Source organism: Podarcis gaigeae, assembly GCF_964106915.1.
Source record: "Podarcis gaigeae genome assembly, chromosome: 12".
In the NCBI taxonomy this organism is placed as follows: domain Eukaryota; kingdom Metazoa; phylum Chordata; class Lepidosauria; order Squamata; family Lacertidae; genus Podarcis; species Podarcis gaigeae.
This window is the reverse complement of record NC_139688.1, coordinates 55096745-55116692: the sequence shown is the minus strand read 5'-3', so window position 1 is coordinate 55116692 and position 19948 is coordinate 55096745. Positions and strand designations below refer to the sequence as shown.

The following is a 19948-nucleotide window of genomic DNA, read 5'->3' as shown; positions in this document are numbered from 1 at the left end:
GCGTTCCCATGGCATTAGTCACAATCCATATCGATCCTGCAGTTTCTTGACAAAAAACTGCTGTTGGATGTGGGGGGTTTTCTCAAACCAGCTTTGATCTGATCATAGACAACTGGAAGCAGAATAAGTCGTAATGTGAACATAGACTAACAGTCACCAGCAGGTGCAGGTGAGAACGCAAATGCAGATGGCAGCTTAATGAGTAGGCATTCCATGGGGGTTGCCAAAGAGGGGGCCCAATAAATTCATGGGCACCCAGTGAAAACATCACTGCCATCTCTCTGATGCAAACAGCTCTGTGCAAATGTGGCTTGAAATGCAGAAAGGCAATGTGAATTTACCCTAACTTTCTCCATGTAGAGAAAGTGTGTCTTTAGAAATTATAAAATTCCATTCAAAGGCAAATGTCACATTAATCAAAACTTAGGAGTTGTTGTTTTTTTTAGGGGCATGCCACAGACATTGTGAAGGTATATTCGCACGATAAGCATGCTGATTTTATATCAGTTTAAAGGTAAAGGTAAAGGGACCCCTGACCATTAGGTCCAGTCGTGGCCGACTCTGGTGTTGCGGCGCTCATCTCGCTTTATTGGCCAAGGGAGCCGGCGTACAGCTTCCGGGTCATGTGGCCAGCATGACTAAGCCGCTTCTGGCAAAACCAGAGCAGCACACGGAAACGCAGTTTACCTCCCCGCCGGAGCGGTACCTATTTATCTACTTTCACTTTGACGTGCTTTCGAATTGCTAGGCTGGCAGGAGCAGGGACCAAGCAAAGGGAGCTCACTCCATCACGGGGATTGGGATTCGAACCGCCGACCTTCTGATCGGCAAGTCCTAGGCTCTGTGGTTTAACCCACAGCGCCACCCGTGTCCCTTTTATATCAGTTTACCTGTTGCTAAAGAATCCTGGAGATTGTAGTTTAGTGAATTTGCCAACTCTCCTCTGTGGGAAGTCCCTGGGCCCCCTCTGGGAAGAGAAACAACTAGTAAAATGCTATCGCGCAGTGAGTGAAAGGAAATGGTTGTGATCCTAAACTATCACTTGACACCATGGTGGTTGCCCTTGGACAAAGACTAGGCATTCTTATCTGTGGTGATCCTGCCAAAGAAGGCATTGGATTAGATAACCAGAGACCACTTCCAAAGTCATACTTCTACAGATCTAGGGTGTGATCTTTGCCCTGCACTCATATTGACATCAATGGGAGGTGTGCATTGGGAACAAGAACAGAGTATGGCTCACAGTTATCATAAACGTACCTTATCCATCTCCAATCCACTAATAACAAACACTTATTCAGAAAGCAAATACATATTGTTATAGATGGAGACAGACCCAAATTAAAATGACATATCTCCGTCCAACTAAATAAGGAAAGACTGCCAAATCCATTTCTATAACAATCTGTGATCTCATATGTTTTGATTAAATATATTGAATAAATGAGAGAAGGGGAAAGGCATGTTTTGCCCTACTGTAGGAGAAACGAGGCAAAAATTCCTGATTTAACTCTTTCTATAGAATTACATAAAGGTCTGCACAAATATTGTTTTCCTGTTAGGAAAGCAATTCAATGCTAAGGGCTTAGTTAGTTGCACTCAGTTCCTGCTGAAACCTTTGGGACTTAATATTACTGTACTAACTTTTCACATTGATTTCAATGGGGCCTAAGAGCAGTTTAGTCTAGATCCAACCCCATGAGGCCCGTATTTCTAAAAAGGAGGTCTGGTATGACCTATGACTCCCTGGAAATCATGTGCTGCGACTAGAAGCCTTTTCCAGACATCTCAATCTGTCTGGGCTGGTTCTGGTTGCTCCACCACCAAGAACATTTCACTCTCCACATGCTTAAGCAACTCTTTCAGAATGGTTACTTCACATACTCTTGCACAAGGGATAAGCCTTGTATTGAAAACAGGTTTCAGGGGTAATCTTGGTTAAGTGAGTCCTTGCTACAATACAGTATGACAACAGAATGCATTGCCTAATGGGCGTCTGTGCATCTACCCATGTTTTCAAAATCATGCTAATGAAGGTATTCAAAGAGGAATCTAAAGAAGACCAGGTGATGTCTAAGGCCACTAACAAAGCTGCAACTTTTGCTTTCGCCAGCCATAGTGAAAAAATCTACAGATATGTCAAATCCCTTCTACTGACAATAGCACTGTCTGTAGTTCAGCATCTAGAACATAGCTGATTTAGATTATTTTGTAAAAGTAGCTATCTTCCTTAGTGACTGGCTGGATGAACGACTGCTTACAAAAAGCCTGCCACACTGTAATTGCTCTAGGTATGTGAGGTGCTCCAAAACCACATGAATTCCTCTGTCTTGTAGCTAAATTCCCTTCCCAGCCTTGATACTCTGGCTGTAATTATGAGACATCCTTGGCAGTTTTAATCAGTTACCCCAAAGGCAAAGAATGAAACCAAAGAATGAAATCTAACCCTAGACCAGGGGTGGCTAATCTAAGGCTCTCCAGATGTTGCTTACTACAATTCCCAGCGGCCTCAGTCAGTGTGCCCAATGACCAAGGATGGTGGGATTTGTTGTTCAACAACATCCAGAAGGCCACCCCCCTTGTAAACCCACCACGACTACACTGAAGAATGGGAACAGATAGCTACATGTATCTGCATGGAAACACCCAGAACTAGCAAAATCCATAATATAATTGAGTCACTGATGGATTATACCAACCTCTTTTGGGTTGCATAATACAAGCAAGATATAAATGCTTTCAATAAAAAAAGGAAATATATAGTAAGTCGAACATATGAAGCATCTGATTAGCAGGACATAATTTCAATGTTGTGTGATGCTTAGGGCCCAATCAGTAAACGGGAGCAACCAATACCCAGAGATATTAAAGGTACATGAATACAGACTATATTAACAATCAGGGTGAGACCCATTAGTAAATTTTAAATGTATGCAATTTCAGTTTACATATTTCTTAAAAGGTGCTGCCGCAAACTGAAGGTTTGATTGTTTGTTTTAAAGCCAGCATTTTATATAAATTGGTGGATTCAGGTTGGTCTAGCAAGGCACACACTCAGAAAAACAAAGCTGTGTGCCAGAAAAAGTGCATAAACATATCGGCCATCAAATGCTTTTATTCATCAAGGAAAAATACACATCCATATCCTCCACATCTGTTTTGTCAGAATTATAGCATATTCTGTTTTCTTTCTCTTGTGTTTGCCCCCTGCATATTGATATTATGTTTGTGTTGGTTGTGGGGTTCAGAGCTCCCCATCAACATACCCCCCCTTTAAGTTACTCCATGCATGTCAGGAGCACTTGTCAGAAAACTTTTTGTTGTTTTTCTATTTAAAACAGATTTATTCTACATTACTCTCACTGCTTTTCTATTTAAAACGTGCCATTTTGTTTTAAATGCAATCCTTCAAATACACAGTGAAAAATGTTCAGTGAATCATTCACATTTCTGGAAATCTTACCTAGCGCTTTTAAAAGTTGTAGTGATTCATTAGAACTTTCAAAGATAATTTAATTGATTGGCCAACAAAATGAACTGTTTCTGTATCTTATCGCTTTATTATGGTCAATGACCAGTAATTGTTATTACAGAAGCATCAAACCTATTGATAACTAAACTACACTTTCTGTTCTAACAACAAAGAACAGTGAACAATAAATTGCTGCTACTAGCAGTAAGTGATGCTTTTAACTTGTTACCTTCCCCAACTTGCTGCCCCCTTAATGTTCTGGACTACAACTCCCATCAACTCCAGCCAGCATAGCCATTTTGATATCAGTTGTTGAGCACTGCAGCAGGAAAATGAGGAAGGTCTCACTAAGCCATAGTTTGGCTTACCAATGTTGTAAGAACCAGCTCAAAGAGACAATGCATGCTGCAATAACACCAGCAACAGTAATGCCACCAATAATAGACAGGTGTGGACTGAGGACATGGTTGGCACCACTTTAACAATTAGTGGGAAGGTATTGATTTATCATTTTCATGCCTCCTGTTAGTTAAAAGGCAGGTAAATGAACAAACTCGTTTGCGGTGGTTGTGCCACAGTGCGCAGCAAGGTTGGGGCTGCGGCGCACCCTGATCTCCATCCAGTCCAATTTCTGCAACGTACCAGGAAGGAGAGGAGAAGGGGTATGGTGGCAAGGAGCACCGGATTGGCTTTGCCAGCAGGTTTGCACCATGCTGACCTTGCCACTGCTGCTGCGTCACCACCAATCCTTGCCACCCTGGGTTGCTGTAGTGACTCAGCTGGACAAGGGCTGGGTGAATGACACAGTTCCACCTTTCTCTCTACTGCTGGATGTGTTTCTGTGTGTGTTATGTACTGAAGTTCTCACCCTGGGCCAGCAGGGGGATACTGTAGATAGTTATGCAAATAAGGGATCGAAAGTGACGTTCAGTGATTGGATAGTTTTAGAAAATTGTTACAGTTACATTGTACTGGAGCTCTATATAAGCAGGCTGACTGAACCCTTCAGTTCAGTTCTGTCCTGGCCTGTGAATAAACAAGAGCTGTTTGAAGAATCGCTGTGTCGTCTGATATGTTCACTCACCACTTAACAGTGGGGGCAAATTCTGTAGAGCTTTGGGCTTTATTCTGTCAAATATATATGCAATAACTTAAAAAAAACAACAACTGAGAGATAAGCATGAAGTCCACTGCACCTTTACATCGCTCGCAGCACATCCCTCTCTGCTTTATGACCAGAGCACACTCCTTAGAAAGCACTGGGCACTTCTCTCGTTTGCATGTCACTTCCTTGTTCTGTGGGGAGGAAAAGAGGAGAGCAAAATAACAGCATCAGTCTCCATTTTCTCCCAATAAGGTAGCACACCATGAAGTCAGATTCAGAAAAATTTCCCTCTGCTCCACAAGGAATCTTTGGGATACAGAGAGGACATTATACCCCTTCTTCATACAGAGATGCTTTTCCTCTTGCGACACAAATGCATCAGCAGGGAGTTGAAAAACTGGGGAGAAAGGGGGAGTGGTGGCAACTTTAAAAAGGATACTGAACCTAGATAAAGTTATGCCAAAGGAAACATGTGACTCGTTTCATACTAATGTTACTTTTTGGTATACTGTAGAAATGATAATATTTGTGTAAACTATAGCTGGGACTTCAGAATACCTGGCATTGGACTTCCTTGTGCGAACAAAAATATTTAGCCACGACTATTCAACAGGTTTGCATAGTAGAGTTAGTTTTTTAAAAAAAATGAAAGTCTGAATTTCCAAACCAAATAAAGACAAAGATGGCTTCAATGAACTTCTTTCTTTCTAACAAACAATAAAACTGCAAACCAAAGACACAATCCAGGGAACACAGGCAGCAGTAATGCTGAAAGTAAAAGTTCTTTAAATAAATGCATGGTCAAATAAACATTATGCCCTTTCAAGTCTCATTGGTTTAAATTAGGAGTGACTAAGCTTTTTCAGACTGGGGGCCACATTTGCTGTTGGCCACACCTCCCAGGGCCACATGCTAGAAACAGCAATGGACACGTGAAAGCAGGAGCCAATCTAGCTTGTGGGATCACTCTGCACATTCTCTACAGCCTAACACTATGGTGGCAGAGACATGGCTCTCTCTGATCTTCAGGGATTGGAAGAGAAGAGAGCGCTAATTTTCCACTCATGACAGCACTGGGCTAGGAAAGAAGGTGATGGGAAGTAAGATACCCTAAACCCCCTGATGACCTGGCTTCCTCTTGCAAACAACCACTGCAAGCAGGTCAGGGCCCTACAGAAACAGAAAGGAGTTTTTATTTTTTAATTTTGTGTTTTAATTTCTCCTGAATTGTGCCCCTTACATTACAATAAATAAATAAATCTAATAACTGATCTCAAACTGTCAGTACAAGACCTGATTCAAGGCTACATGGCTGCAGCAGTGGGAGAGAACTTCCTGCTGTGATTCAGTTTGCTTCCAGCGAGGAAAACTGAGTGAAGGCAGTAATACTGGTAATAAATAACGAGACTGATGGGTGACAATCTTCTGATCTTCAAGCATCTCCTACCACTCGGCCCCACCCTAGCCTTGCACCATTTATTTTTTTAGAAATAACATTTTACTACTGGAAATTCCTTCCTTAAACACAGCAAAGTGGGGGGGGGGCCCTCTGCGTAAAGCCCCACCTATAATTACTGGTTTGGTCCATTACATGACACAGAAGCTCATTTGCCAGATGCCACCGTCCACTTAGCAGATCATATGGCATAATTAGAGACCCCCAAAAGGAGGGGGAAATCAAAGGGGAAGGAAGAATGTCAATCATAAAATGAAGTCATGAAGAGGCTCTGAGCTTCATTGTTTCCTAAGGCCCAAGCCAAGGTACGTTTAAAGGTTAGCTCAAAGTGAGGAGATTTGGGCTTTTAAAAGGCGGGGGTGTATCTTCCCAACTATCCTACACCATCTTATTCCTTCTGCAGTAAGTGCAGACAATGTTTTGTTATAAGCTATGATTCATTATTCCCTCACCAAGCCAAATCTGCAATTATTTCAACTGCAGTGACTATAAAGTATGAGCAGGAAGAATTTGAGTTCTCAAGCAGAGGATCAGCTGCTGTAAGAATACTGTCTATTGTCAGAATGATTCAGTCCTGTGTTATTCTGGCTCCTTTGCACAAGTATACAATTGCAAACACTTAGTCATAAATCTGGGTTACGTGGACTCCAGCTCACCAATACAGCTCCCCTGCACTTCCGAATCGGCTCAGTGCAAGCACAGTGTACATTTAGGAAACTGGCTAAGTAATGTCAGGGCCAAAATTTGTCTTTTAATGGGGCACCATTTAAGAAAGAGGGGCAGAGAGATTTTTCCATGTAAGCAAAGATTCATAGCAAGCTTCAAGTAATATATTCAAACTTAAAATGCAGAAAAGCTGCCTATGTTAAGAGATGTGTTCAGTTTTATTTTTAAAAAACCTAACCAAGTTATCAACACACAGTTAAGAGTCACTATTATTATTAATAATAATTACATTTCTATACTGCCCTTCAGACCAAATCAGACCAAAGTGCGGGAGGCAGTGGAAGACAGGAGTGCCTGGCGTGCTCTGGTCCATGGGGTCACAAAGAGTCGGACACGACTAAACGACTAAACAACAACTGCCCTTCCTCAAATCATAGGGATTTCAAGTGCATGCCCATTTGCTTATTCACCAACAACTAGCTAGTTTGAGGTTCTTCCTGATGTTTAGTTTGAATCTCTTTTCTTGGAACTTGAAGTCATTGGTTCAGATCCTAGCATCTGGAACAGGCTTGCTCCATCCTCCATGTGACAGCCCTTTAGATATTTGAAGATGGCTATCATAACTCCTCTCAGCCTCCTCTTTTCTAGGCTAAACATACCCAATTCCCTCAACCATTACTCATAAGGCTCAGTTTCCAGACTCCTGGTCATCCTCCTCTGCACAAGTTCCAGCTTGTCCATATCCTTCCTACATTGTGGTGCCTAGAACGGAATACAGTGGTACCTCAGGTTACATATGCTTCAGGTTACATACCCTTCAGGTTACAGACTCCACTAACCCAGAAATAGTACCCTGGGTTAAGAACTTTGCTTCAGGATGAGAACAGAAATTGTGCTCTGGCAGCGTGGCAGCAGCAGGAGGCCCCATTAGCTAAAGTGGTGCTTCAGGTTAAGAACAGTTTCAGGTTAAGAACGGACCTTCAGAATGAATTAAGTACATAACCCGAGGTACCACTGTACAGTACTCCAGGAGTGGTCTGACCAATGCAGAATACAGTGGGACACTAGACTTCTATTGATCCAGCTTAGAATGGCATTTGCTATTTTTTCTGCTGCATCACAGTTGACTCGTGTTAAGCTTGTAGTCTACTAAGACCTCTAAAACTTTTTTACATCTATTACTGGCAAGTCAGGTGCCCCCCATCTTATATTGGTGCAGCTGGTTATTCTTGCCTAAGTACAGAACCTGGCATTTATCTCTACTGAAATTCATTTTGCTAGTTTTGGCCCAGTTCTCCAATCTTTTTGTCATACTGAATCCAAATTCTGTCTTCAGCAGCATTGTCTACCCCTCCATTTTGGTGCCATCTGCAAATTTGATGAGTATCCCTTCAAGACCTTCATCCAAGTCCTTTATAAAGATATGTTAAAGAACAATGAGCCCAGGACAGAACCCTGTATCACCCCACTTGCCACTTTTCTCCTAGGATGTTGATGAATGAGTCAACCAGCTACAAAGCCACCTAACAGTTATCTCGTCCAGACAGAGCACACCCATCATGTCTAGTATCCACTGATAGCCTTATCCTCCACATATTTTTCTAATCCTGTATTGTGGGAGCAAATTCCATAGTTTAACCATGCATTGTGTGAAGAGGTACTGTACTGACCTGAATCATTTAGCAATTCCCTTCTGTACCCTGAAATAGAGGCACTACCATGAAAACAAAACACAGGATGCTCCCACAACTGTTCACTTAGAATTGCTGTATTAAAATCTCATATGGCGGAAAACCCTAAGCCTTCTCCTTTGTCTCATTCTCCCACTTTAATATCCATGCAATTGTTCTACTCCCTCCCCTCCTCTTTCAAGTCTCTTCTCACCACCCACGTCTTTTGCAAATCAATTCCCAGTCCAGCCTAAGCCCTAATTATGCATCCGCTACTACCTGGGTGTCACCCCACCTCACCCCATGGCCAACTCACACTCCCTCCCTCCCTCCAGGTTACAAGTGAATTTTTCAGTCGCTTCAAATGAACTGAAACATCCAGCACAAGGAAATGTCCTGTGTAGCTCAAAAGTTTGCATACAGCATTGAGGTCTTAACCAATGTACTTTTTTACCATTCCTTTCTGGCCAAAAGGATTTGTCAAAATTCCAGACGTAATGGAGCATTGTTTTATAATAGAGGTAAAAAGCAAAACAAAAAGCTGTCTGCCTGATGAAGAGGTCTATACAGGTCGAAAACCTGCACGAGTCTCTGCCAGCACACAGTTGGCTCAAGGAAGATATTGCATTACCTATTCTATACTTCAAAAGATCTGCTGAATATTCATCTCTTAAAACAAGCATGTGTAATTCCACTGAAACCTTTGGAGTTGTGCCTGCTTTCTGCTCCAGCTAGATATGACCCTTAAACCATTCCAGAATATTCCTTTGAAAAGTGTTATGGTCTAACATGATTCATACCATGTAGCCTATATCTTCAGAAATGTCATGAACAGTAAAACTTGATGTGGAGGAAAAGGACATTTCTCTGTATAATCATTCCACCCCCTCCCCTTTTTTTATCTTGCCCCTCAGATTAAGCAGAGTTGGTAAATCATTGTTTGGTCTATTGTAGTCTACTGTTGTAAAAGGCAGGTCTCCCAGGCCCTGTATGGATTGTAAGGAAAGAAGATAAAACCTCATCAAACAAGGACCAATTCTGTTGCTTTTTGTTTTAATCCGCCTCCCAAAATTTCACTCTTAAGTGGTGCCACTAGTCTAGTGAAATCCGTCTTGCTCTTTGTAGGGGACGAGAGGGGGAGTAGAGTAACTAGGTCAAATAAGCCTTAACTGGGAAATCTGTTGTTTCCAGTTGTGTCTTTAACCATAAAGTGCATCATTTCAATACTTTCTTCCAGCCTTGAACTCGAAGCAAAAAAGGGACAAAAATAAAGAAAAGCCAATACAGCCAAAACTCTTTATACATTGTCTACAGTGTGCTTCAGAAGCTGTTGAAAGCTCACAGATCTGTCGATAATGCTCCTTCAAAGGAGGGGGGGGGGAACCCCGCCTGACTGCAACTTTCGGAAGCCAACTTTTTTATAAGGCAAGGAGGAGACGATTTTCTCCCTCTTTTGTCATTAAAAAAAAATAAAGGACAGCAGTGTAGTTTTGGCATCCGTGAGTACAGAAGAGACATATTGCTCATAAATATATAAACCATTTTATAAATCATAAAGCTAGGAGTCAGGCAAAATCCATAATAGGATCCCAAGATTCATAATAAATAATATGTAATTACAGTCATGCACAACAGTTATTTTAAACAGATGGTTTACAGATTCACATCTGGGTGTTTTTTAAATTTAGTTTTCATGCATAAACACCGGGAGAGATCATAAATATTAGACCATGGATGGTTTTTTTTAAAAAAAGAAACCTGAGGACACTGGGAGGAAGATCTCCCTCTGAAGTTAACAGTTGCTGTGCATGGTATAGTAGTGGGTTCCTGAGAAGCTCCCGCTCACTTCATTGTGGCTTGTGCAAGAGAACTTCCCTGATAATTCTGCAGGGTACAGTCAGGATGAGGTGGGAAGTGGTGGGTGGGAGAGTAAGATAGTGTTTCTAAAACCAATGCAGAGTCACAATTGATGCAATTACACTATGATTACTTGGCCAGACATTCAGGGCTTATCCTAGAATCTCAGACTTGCCTGAAAATAAGGAATTTGGGGTTACTCGGAAGAGTCAATTGGATAATTCTATCTACTAAAGACCTACACCTAGAGATTTTCAAATCAATACATACAGCTCCCACCTTCCTGATTGTTTCCCACTCTTATCTCTGTAAATTACCTCTTTAGTTCCTTCCTCTCTGCTTTCTTAGAGTCCTCCTGTTTCTCCAACTTGTTTTCTCATCCAACCCTTCTACTTATCTTTCCCTTAAAGCCCCCACTTCTGAGAATACTGCAAATACTTTCTGCCACTTCTCTCAGGTATTAGGAACTTCATTTCTCTTGAGTTGCCCTCATTCCTGGCCTTATTTCACATAGTTTCTCAACTACTCCAGCATTCTTGCTGTTGTCAGTCCCTCCCCTTACATATTCCACCTAGCAGACACACCTATCCTGAAGCCCTGTGCAAGGTTCCAGTCAACCAAATTAATCTTCCAATTTGTCCAAAGAAGCTGCATTGTTTCATCAACTACCTATCACTAAGCTCTCCCTCTCAGCAATTAAGATGTTTAAGAACATTCCATAGTCTCGCAGCAGCCCAGCCAATGGCTGAGAGGATCAGAACAATTTCTTCTGTAAAATTAGCAAAAGAGCTACCATTTTCAGAGATAAGGAGTGTGAAAGAGCTCCCATAGACAGCTAGGGAACAAAATGCACATATGTGCTTTGTTCACAAATATACATTCCTCCCCCAACCAGGTCCATATCAATGAATAAACTCCAGCTCCTCGAAAGATTCCATCAACGGTGTCTCTGAAAAATTTTACACATCACTTGGGAAGACAGGCAAACTAATACCGGTGTACTGGAAGAAGCAAAGATCACCAGTGTTGAAGCAATGATTCTTCAACATCAACTTCGTTGGGACTGGTCATGTTGTGCGGATGCCTGGTGATCGTCTTCCAAAGCAACTACTCTATTCCGAACTTAAAAATGGAAAGCGTAATGCTGGTGGTCAACAAAAGAGGTTTAAAGACTCTCTCAAGGCAAATCTTTAAAAAAAGTAGTATAAAAACTTGCCTACGAGTGCTCTAACTGGAGAACAGCCTTTACCAAAGGTGTCATAGGCTTTGAAGACACTTGAACTCAGGATGCAAAGGAGAAATGTGCTAAGAGGAAGGTATGCTTGGCAAAGCCACATCGTGATCAACTCCCGCCCGGAAACCAATGTCCCCACTGTGGAAGGATGTGTGGATCCAGAATTGGCCTCCATAGTCACTTACGGACTCATTGTTAAAACCGTGTTTATGGAAGACAATCATACTCGGCTACGAGTGATCGTCAAAGAAGAAGGAAGAAGAAGAAGAAGAATACCCTACGCAAGTAAATAAGTTTATTCATGAATACTTATTGGGGTGAAGGTTACACATACCCCCTTAGTTCTGCTGACACCCCTTTCTTACAAGAAGGCAGGTTTTTAAATCTCTGCCAATTTGTACCTTAGTCACTTTGTTACACAGGAGGCCCTGAGATATAAGCTCATTTCTATCCACAGAGCTTCCTTCTTTGTTTAATTTCTTGGTTATGCTAGAGTGCAGCTCTAGGATGTGAGAGATGCAACCCAGCAACAAACTTTGACATACATAATGAACAAGAGAGATCTGATCACTTCGTTAGAAGCCAGTTTCTTTTACTTATCATGAATTACTGGACTAAAATTTCATTTTCTGTGGTAATCAAAGTTTGCGTCAAGTCATTCACAAGGCAGACAAACCTAACAGAGGCTGACTTCAATGTTGCCTGTTCTGCAATCTTGCCTCACCAATAATTTATTCATCCCCAAAGCATGGCCTATATTTTACCTACCATCAAAGAGCTCTGTGTATAAAAGGCCCATTATAATGACAAATCATATCAGGAATAAAAAAAATAAAAATCCTTAAGTCATATGGTATAGTAAAATAAAATGCCAACATGAAAAGTTTTTTTTTTAATCGAAAATGTTTGGCAAAGACCTGGAACAGGATCTGTTCCAAACCACAGTTTTAGGTCAGCTGCCAAAATTCCAACAGGATTCCCTATTGCGTCTCAGCTAAAAGAAAGAAAAAAGAAACTATCAACCACTCTTAAGAATTGCTTTCTTCAACAGGCATGTGGCTTGGAACAGGAGCTGTGCTTTCTTTTGGGAATGTGGGGAGCACTCTAGAATAACTTGACTTGCTGTGTTCTGAGCCTAAGGTTTGATTATAAGGTGCAGAGGGAAAACAGCCTGTACAACGAGCACAGATGCTAATTCTCAAGATGCTAATTTCACTTCCAGTGTTACATTCCAGCTGTGTTTTCTTATTCTTCTTGTTTTGAAAAGATGTTTTCAACAGCCTTGTTTTGTATTTTCAGTGTCATGCAGCTTTTCAAAATATTTCTCCTGTGCCACTTCAATAAATCTGGAAAATACATAATCTACCCTTTGTTACCTATGCTCAAAATTCTGGATAGCATTGAAGATCTCATTGGGTCATTTCACATGGGTATGTATTCTAAAGAGCACAAGAGGAATCATCATGCTCACACACTGCGCATGAAGCATTTTGTACAAGCCTGGGCTTATATCATTTATTGTATTTGCTAATCTACTACTATTTAGACTTGCTAGTTGCTTGCTACCCAAAGGTCTCTAAGCAATTTACAGCATGTTAGATGTCTACATTTGTACCTGAGTTACAAATATGAATGGGTGGGTGAATAAATCTCTGTTGAGCCTTTGCCTCAGGACCTGCCCAAGCTATCCATGAGGTCCTGCTTCATGTTGTTGTAACCACCTGATGGCACGTCAAGTGGTGAAAAAAACATCACTTTCCAATAATGGTGCTCATCTTGTGAAACTCCTTGCATAGTGAAGTCAACTTTGCCACGGTACCAGCCCCATGCTGAATCGTGCCGACGAATCTTTCCTTTAAAGTAAATTAAGTGAATTCTCGGTTCCGACATAGCATTTGCTATATGCGGATCTCAGCTGGAACCATTCCACAAGCACTGCTGCATCTATGCCAAAACTGGCCCTGAATCTTACAGGTTGAAAGGACCACAGTGCCCAGAGCAGCAGGGCATTGTTGATTCTAAGTATGGATGGTGTTACAGATCTGGCTATGAGGGGTCTTTGCCAACATATATTATTCCCTTTGGCATTCCACCCTGACCCAAAGGAGATATTAATCAAAGCAAAGGTTTGAGCTTGCACAAAGACCCTACATAATTTACACTGCAAATTTTCATCCTGCCACCAAGTTATATAAGCAGTTCACTCTACTCCCTAAAGGCCAAACAATCACTTCCTGCACTCAGCTGCACACCTGAGTCTTTCAGTCTATAGGATACGGCCCTTGTGCTGCAGAAATAAATGTGTGTGCTTGTACTGGTGAAAAAATGACAGAGAGAGAATGGGAGGGAAGGGAACACTATATCCCCATTTAAATACAATAGTTTGATGGGATGGGAGTCCACTATATTAAACATATGTTTTGCTCTGTTTCCCTAATTGCCACTGCTTTCCCCTCATTCACCTCAATGGATCAAAGCTGTTTATGGTTTAAGCAGTTTCACTCACAATAAAAACTTAGGTAAAGGTAAAGGGACCCCTGACCATTAGGTCCAGTCGTGGCCGACTCTGGGGTTGCAGCACTCATCTCATTTTATTGGCCAAGGGAGCCGGCGTACAGCTTCCGGGTCATGTGGCCAGCATGACTAAACCGCTTCTGGCGAACAAGACCAGCGCACGGAAATGCCGTTTACCTTCCCACTGGAGCGGTACCTATTTATCTACTTGCACTTTGACATGCTTTCAAACTGCTAGGTTGGCAGGAGCAGGGACCAAGAAACAGAAGCTCACCCCGTCACGGGGATTCAAACCGCCAACCTTCTGATCGGCAAGTCCTGGGCTCTGTGGTTTAACCCACAGTGCCACCCGCGTCCCTGATAAAAACTTAGGGTTGGTTAAAAAAACTTTAAAATAAATAAATTAATAAGCACATGTACTCTTATTTTATTTTTATTTATTAATTTTTTATACCACCCAATACCTGCAGGTCTCAGGGCGGTTACAACATAAAATCACAATACAAAAACACCAAATAATAAAACCAAAAACAACCCAATAACCCCCCCCCCAACACAGTTTAAAATCGCATTGGAAGTCAATCAGCCAAAGGCCTGGATGAAGAGGAAAGTTTTTGCCTGTCGCCTAAAGGTGTATAATGAAGGCACCAGCTGAACCTCCCTAGGGAGAGCATTCCACAAATGGGAAGCCACTGCAGAAAAGGCCCTGTTTTCGTCTTGCCACCCTCCGAACCTCTAATGGAGGAGGCACATGAAGCAGGCCCTCAGAAGATGATTTCAGGGTCTGGCTGGGTTCATATGGAAAGAGGTGGTCCTTGAGATATATATGTAGATATATGCATGTTCTGATACCAAGTGAAGGCCATTCTGCCCAGGCTTTTCAATTCACTTTGATAACGTGAGCCTCAGTTCTGTTTTGTTTTTAAAACAAATTTTGGGATGTAGCAGCTTCCGTTTTGTTATACTTACAGAGTTCCTCCATTTTAAAAAAGTGACTTTCTGTTTTGCTTTGATTGTAAGTCATCCAGGCAATGTTATGTTATGGGGGCAGCAAACAAATGTCAACAATAAATCATTTGAGCACCAAGGTGAAAGTATGTTACTACTGACACCATCCAGTAGATATTTGTGGAAGTCATTCCAAAATGTACACATCTGTTGCTAGCCACACCTCCAATAGGCTACTTTTGCCTCTACCAGAGTACAGCTTGAAAGACCATGGAAACTATTTTATTAAATATAGCAAATAGAGCAACAACAAAACAAAGAACAAACCCATCTATTCAAGCCACCAAGAGTAAGTACAGTGGTACCTCAGGTTGAGTACTTAATTCGTTCTGGAGGTCCGTACTTAACCTGAAACTGTTCTTAACCTGAAGCACCACTTTAGCTAATGGGGCCTCCTACTGCCACCACACCACCGGAGCCCGATTTCTGTTCTCATCCTGATGCAAAGTTCTTAACCTGAAGCACTATTTCTGGGTTAGTGGAGTCTGTAACCTGAAGCGTATGTAACCTGAGGTACCACTGTAGATACATTTGGGGGTGGTGGAGAGAAGACATAAAATACAGTTATTGCGACCAGCCATAAACTCATGCTGTCCAAATTACTGCTGCTGCAGAAATTATATATGTGATTTTTTAAATTTATTTTTAAAAGTCAGGTAGCATAGAAAGTTTCTCTTTTCCCTGCAGGAGTCTGATATTGTGCTTAATCTTTTCAGAAATCGAAATCAAGCAAACATTCCTTAGCCAGGCAACAGTATCCAACCATTTCCATCTTTGTATTATTCAATGCCCAGCTGCTACCAGAAGGTGGTTTATCAAGTCTTTAAATTTAAATTTATTATTTGGTCCCATAAATAAATATAATGGCCAAAGCTCTGCTGACAAAAATAATAGTCTCTCTTGTATTTATTTATATTTTTTAAGTTCCTGGTGAACAGTTAGCCAGAATCTTTGCACCTCTGCCTCCATAGCATTGGTGGGCACTAGAGCCAAATTTTTATTGTTTAGGAGGGAGACTGCTGTTATAAGACAATGGCCTAATTGACAGCAGCAGTACAGTTTTTAAAATACTGGGCATCAATAGCCTGTTCATTTCTTACATGTAGTATCTCATGTAATATTCAAAAGCCTCCTAATGCACCGACTGCCAATTAGTTTCCAGGTCCAATTCAAAGTGCTGGTTCTGACTCTTAAACAGCTCAGAACCGTAATACTGTACCTCAAGGACTGCCTCTCCCCATATGAACTGACTTGGACCCTGCGATCATCATTGGAGGCCCTTCTTCATGTGTCTTCTCCATGAGAGGCCAGATCGTGGCAACACAAGAGTTGGTGACTCCATTTGTGTAACATGCTCTCCCCAGGGAGACTTGTCTGGCGCCTTCATTAGATATCTCTAGGTACCAGGCAAAAACATTCATTTTCTCCCAGGCCTTTGGCTAATTAATTGATCTATGACCTTTTAAACTGGTTTTTTACGACAGAATGTATTTTTGTGTTTTTATATTGTAAACCGCCCTGTGATCCTTGGATTAAGGGTGGTATAGAAATTTAATACAGTGGTACCTCAGGTTACATACGCCTCATGTTACATACACTTCAGGTTACAGACTCCGCTAACCCAGAAATAGTGCTTCAGGTTAAGAACTTTGCTTCAGGATGAGAACAGAAATTGTGCTCCGGCAGCGCAGCGGCAGCAGGAGGACCCATTAGCTAAAGTGGTGCTTCAGGTTAAGAACAGATTCAGGTTAAGAACAGACCTCCGGAACGAATTAAGTACTTAACCTAAGGTACCACTGTAAATGAATAATGAATAATAGAGTCTGCAATATGTCGCTGTAGGATGGCATATGCATAGTCAGGATGCATATTATCAGTCATCATTGCATTTAGAAAATAAGCTAATTTAAAAGGGGGGAAAATGATAGTGGTTTAACAGAGTAATGGGTCTGTGTGTCCCAGCTTGTTGCCTATGTTGATTTAGGAAATACCGTAATTCTGGTCATTGAGTTTAATACTGTGGCCAAATGTGGGACTCAATGGTTTCAGATTTATTTATTTTTTAAAATTAATGGGCTAGTAATCCATCTGAACCTAGTGCCTTGTTGTGTTTTAACCTTCTCATAGCCTGTTGAATTTCTTCTTCTGAAATGTTTGTATTTAACTTATTTTTTGGTGTCTCATTGATAGGATTTATATCAGCTTCAGTTAAATACATATCTATATGATTCCTGTTGGGCTTTACTGAGCTGTACAAATTTGGGTAATACTCTACAAACACAGCATTAATCTTGGACTAATCATATGCGATAGTCCCATCCTTTTCTGTCACGTAATTAATTTTATTAACTGTCTGTTTCTCTTTTAATTCATGTGGAAGAGTTTGGAGTGCTTATTGCTTGCCTCGTGGTACTTCTGTTTAACACACAACAGAGATTTGGCAATCTTATATGAGCCCAGTGCTTCTAGTTCCTTACGTTTATTATCTAAAAGTCTTAAAAACTTTGAGGAGCCAGAGCATTTGTGTTTTATTTCCACGGATTCAATCTCTTGTAAGAGACCTTGCCTAATTGGATCAGTCCGCCTTTTATACGTAGCAGATTCTACAATGCCTTTGCCCCTCACTGTTGCTTTTATAGCATCCCAGATTGTGGTGAAGCTCATTCTTGGGGTTATATTTATATCAAAACACTCCTTTATGGCTGCTGAAATTGATTCTACTGAGAGTTGTTTCAAAAGTAGTACTGGAACTAGATGCTGCACTGGATGAAATGGACCTTTAGTTTTAATTTACAATCTCACCTCTATCATAACATGTTCTGTATAAAGGATAACTATCTGCCTATGTGAGTTCCTAGGCGGGCAGAGATTAGTACATAGCCCAGCTGAGAATATAACTAATAACTCAGAAAAATATGTGTGAATAAGTCTCTGACCCTCTGATTTACATGTCTCCATGCATCAACCAAATCTTAAAGGAGTGGAGCAATACTCTTGTTGCCTTGCTAGGCTCCCACTGGGGCAGGGGAATTTTTATGCAGTGCTTTGCTGCATATTACAAAATTAAGATCATCTGCTATTATCAATGGCCCTCTAGTAAATTTAATTAACTTATGAAGGGTCTTGTCTAAAAAAAATAGTATTGATTTGAGTATTTTATTTGAAACCTGTTAAAACAGTCTTCCCATAGACCAGGATGTTCTGAGGTCAAGGTACTGTACACATACTACAAAAGCTGGATTGTTTTTACAGTCATACCTCAGGTTACAGACGCTTCAGGTTGCGTCTTTTTCAGGTTGCGGACTGCCAAAACCTGGAAGTACCGGAATGGGTTACTTCCAGGTTTCGGCGGTTGTGCATGCGCAGAAGCGCTAAATCATGCTTTGCGCATGCACAGACGCGCCGAATCGCAATCCGCACATGTGCAGACATGCCGTTGCGGGTTGTAGACACTGCTTGTTGCAAAAGTGCACCCTGCACGGATCACGCTCGCAACCCAAGCGTCCACTGTATATTACATTGATAGCAATGGTTTTCCCCAAAGAATATTGAAAAAATGTTGTTTGGTGAGTATGTTGAGACTTTTCTGGTCCCTAATATCCACCGCAAAACAACAGTATCCACTGTTCCACAGAAAGAGGGAATAGTTGCTGAAGCAGCTTTGTGTGGAAAGAATCGGGAGCTCCTTTTCAAAATAAAACAAACCTATCAATGCTTGTAGTGAGCCCTCCGAAATTATGATAATCAGCCCTCTCTCTCTATAGCTAGGACTGTTCAAAACTAAGCACATCTTCATAGAAACAAAACTCATATCACTCCTGAGCTTATGTCACATTCAAAGTGTCCATTTTCTTATCATGCATGTTGTATTTGAGTTGCTCTTCAGTAATAAGAATAATAAGAATAATATATAAAAAAATTAATTTATACCCCGCCCTCCCCAGCCAAGGCTGGGCTCAGGGAGGCTAACAAGCAAGAATAAAAACAAGTTGCGCTGTCATAGGCCCTGTGCCCAGATAGTACCTTCTCACCTTCTCTGTTGGGAGCTATAGCTTTTCCCTGATGTCACTGTGGGACATGCAACCATGCACTGTCAAATATATGGGTACTGAGTAGGATCAAGGCAGCTGAAAAATCCCAGGGGTCTGTACCACTGATACTGGGTGCAAAGAAAAAGTGTTCGCAGTCCTACAGTGAAAAGTAACAAGGTGTTCTCCTAAATACGACAACTGAATTTCTCTAGGATGCCCGTGTTTTCTCAACAAAAGAAAACTGCTGAGTTCTTTGAATAGTTCCCCAAAGTTTTACCCTACCAGTATTGTGCTTCACCTAATGATAACCTTTTTCACAGCCTTTTTCATTCCGTCACTGCTTCCACTGCAGCTGCCTTGTGATTTTCTTCTCTCTCTCTCTTTCTCCATCTCTCCTACATATCAAAGGTCTGCTTAGACGGTTTTTACACTGGAGATTTGGGCCATGACAAATATTACCTTGTTGGGCTTCCTTGTGGCCAGAGCCTGTACTAAAAACTCTGAACAAAGCGGCCCTTGAAGCCTTTCAGTTTCAAAAGGGTTTACAAAGCCCACTGGGCCTCCCAGCTTATTTTGCAACAAGTCATATCCCATGAAGAAATTCACTTCTGTATAACACAAAAACAGAGTCAGATTAAAGAAGGAGGAAGAAAGAAAGAAAAATCCCCTGCTGATCTGTCTGGCCAGAATCATGTCTTCTACCGCTCATATCCTTTAAAGAAATGATCTTCTAGAGATATATGACCCTAATACATCACCAAACTCCAGTGTTCTCATGATACTCTATTCTTAAAAATATGACAGATGACAGAGGAAGCAACAGGGAATGCTTTTCTTTCCATCAGTATGTGTATGTGTGTGTGTTATCCACAGTTTTAAAATGTGAAGGGCAGGTATGTGTTACAGTGTCTTTTTTGGGTCCAGGGCATTATTTT

General features: G+C 41.3%; 1 protein-coding gene across 1 annotated transcript in view; it reads right to left on the bottom strand.

The window, feature by feature from the left end:
* BMPER (BMP binding endothelial regulator) overlaps positions 1-19948 on the bottom strand; it is a 169748-nt gene that overhangs the window by 130710 nt on the left and 19090 nt on the right. Inside the window, exon 3 of the mRNA XM_083706332.1 lies at positions 4669-4768. Within this exon, the coding sequence (XP_083562458.1) occupies positions 4669-4768 (100 nt within the window). The remainder of the gene's footprint in view (positions 1-4668; positions 4769-19948) is intronic.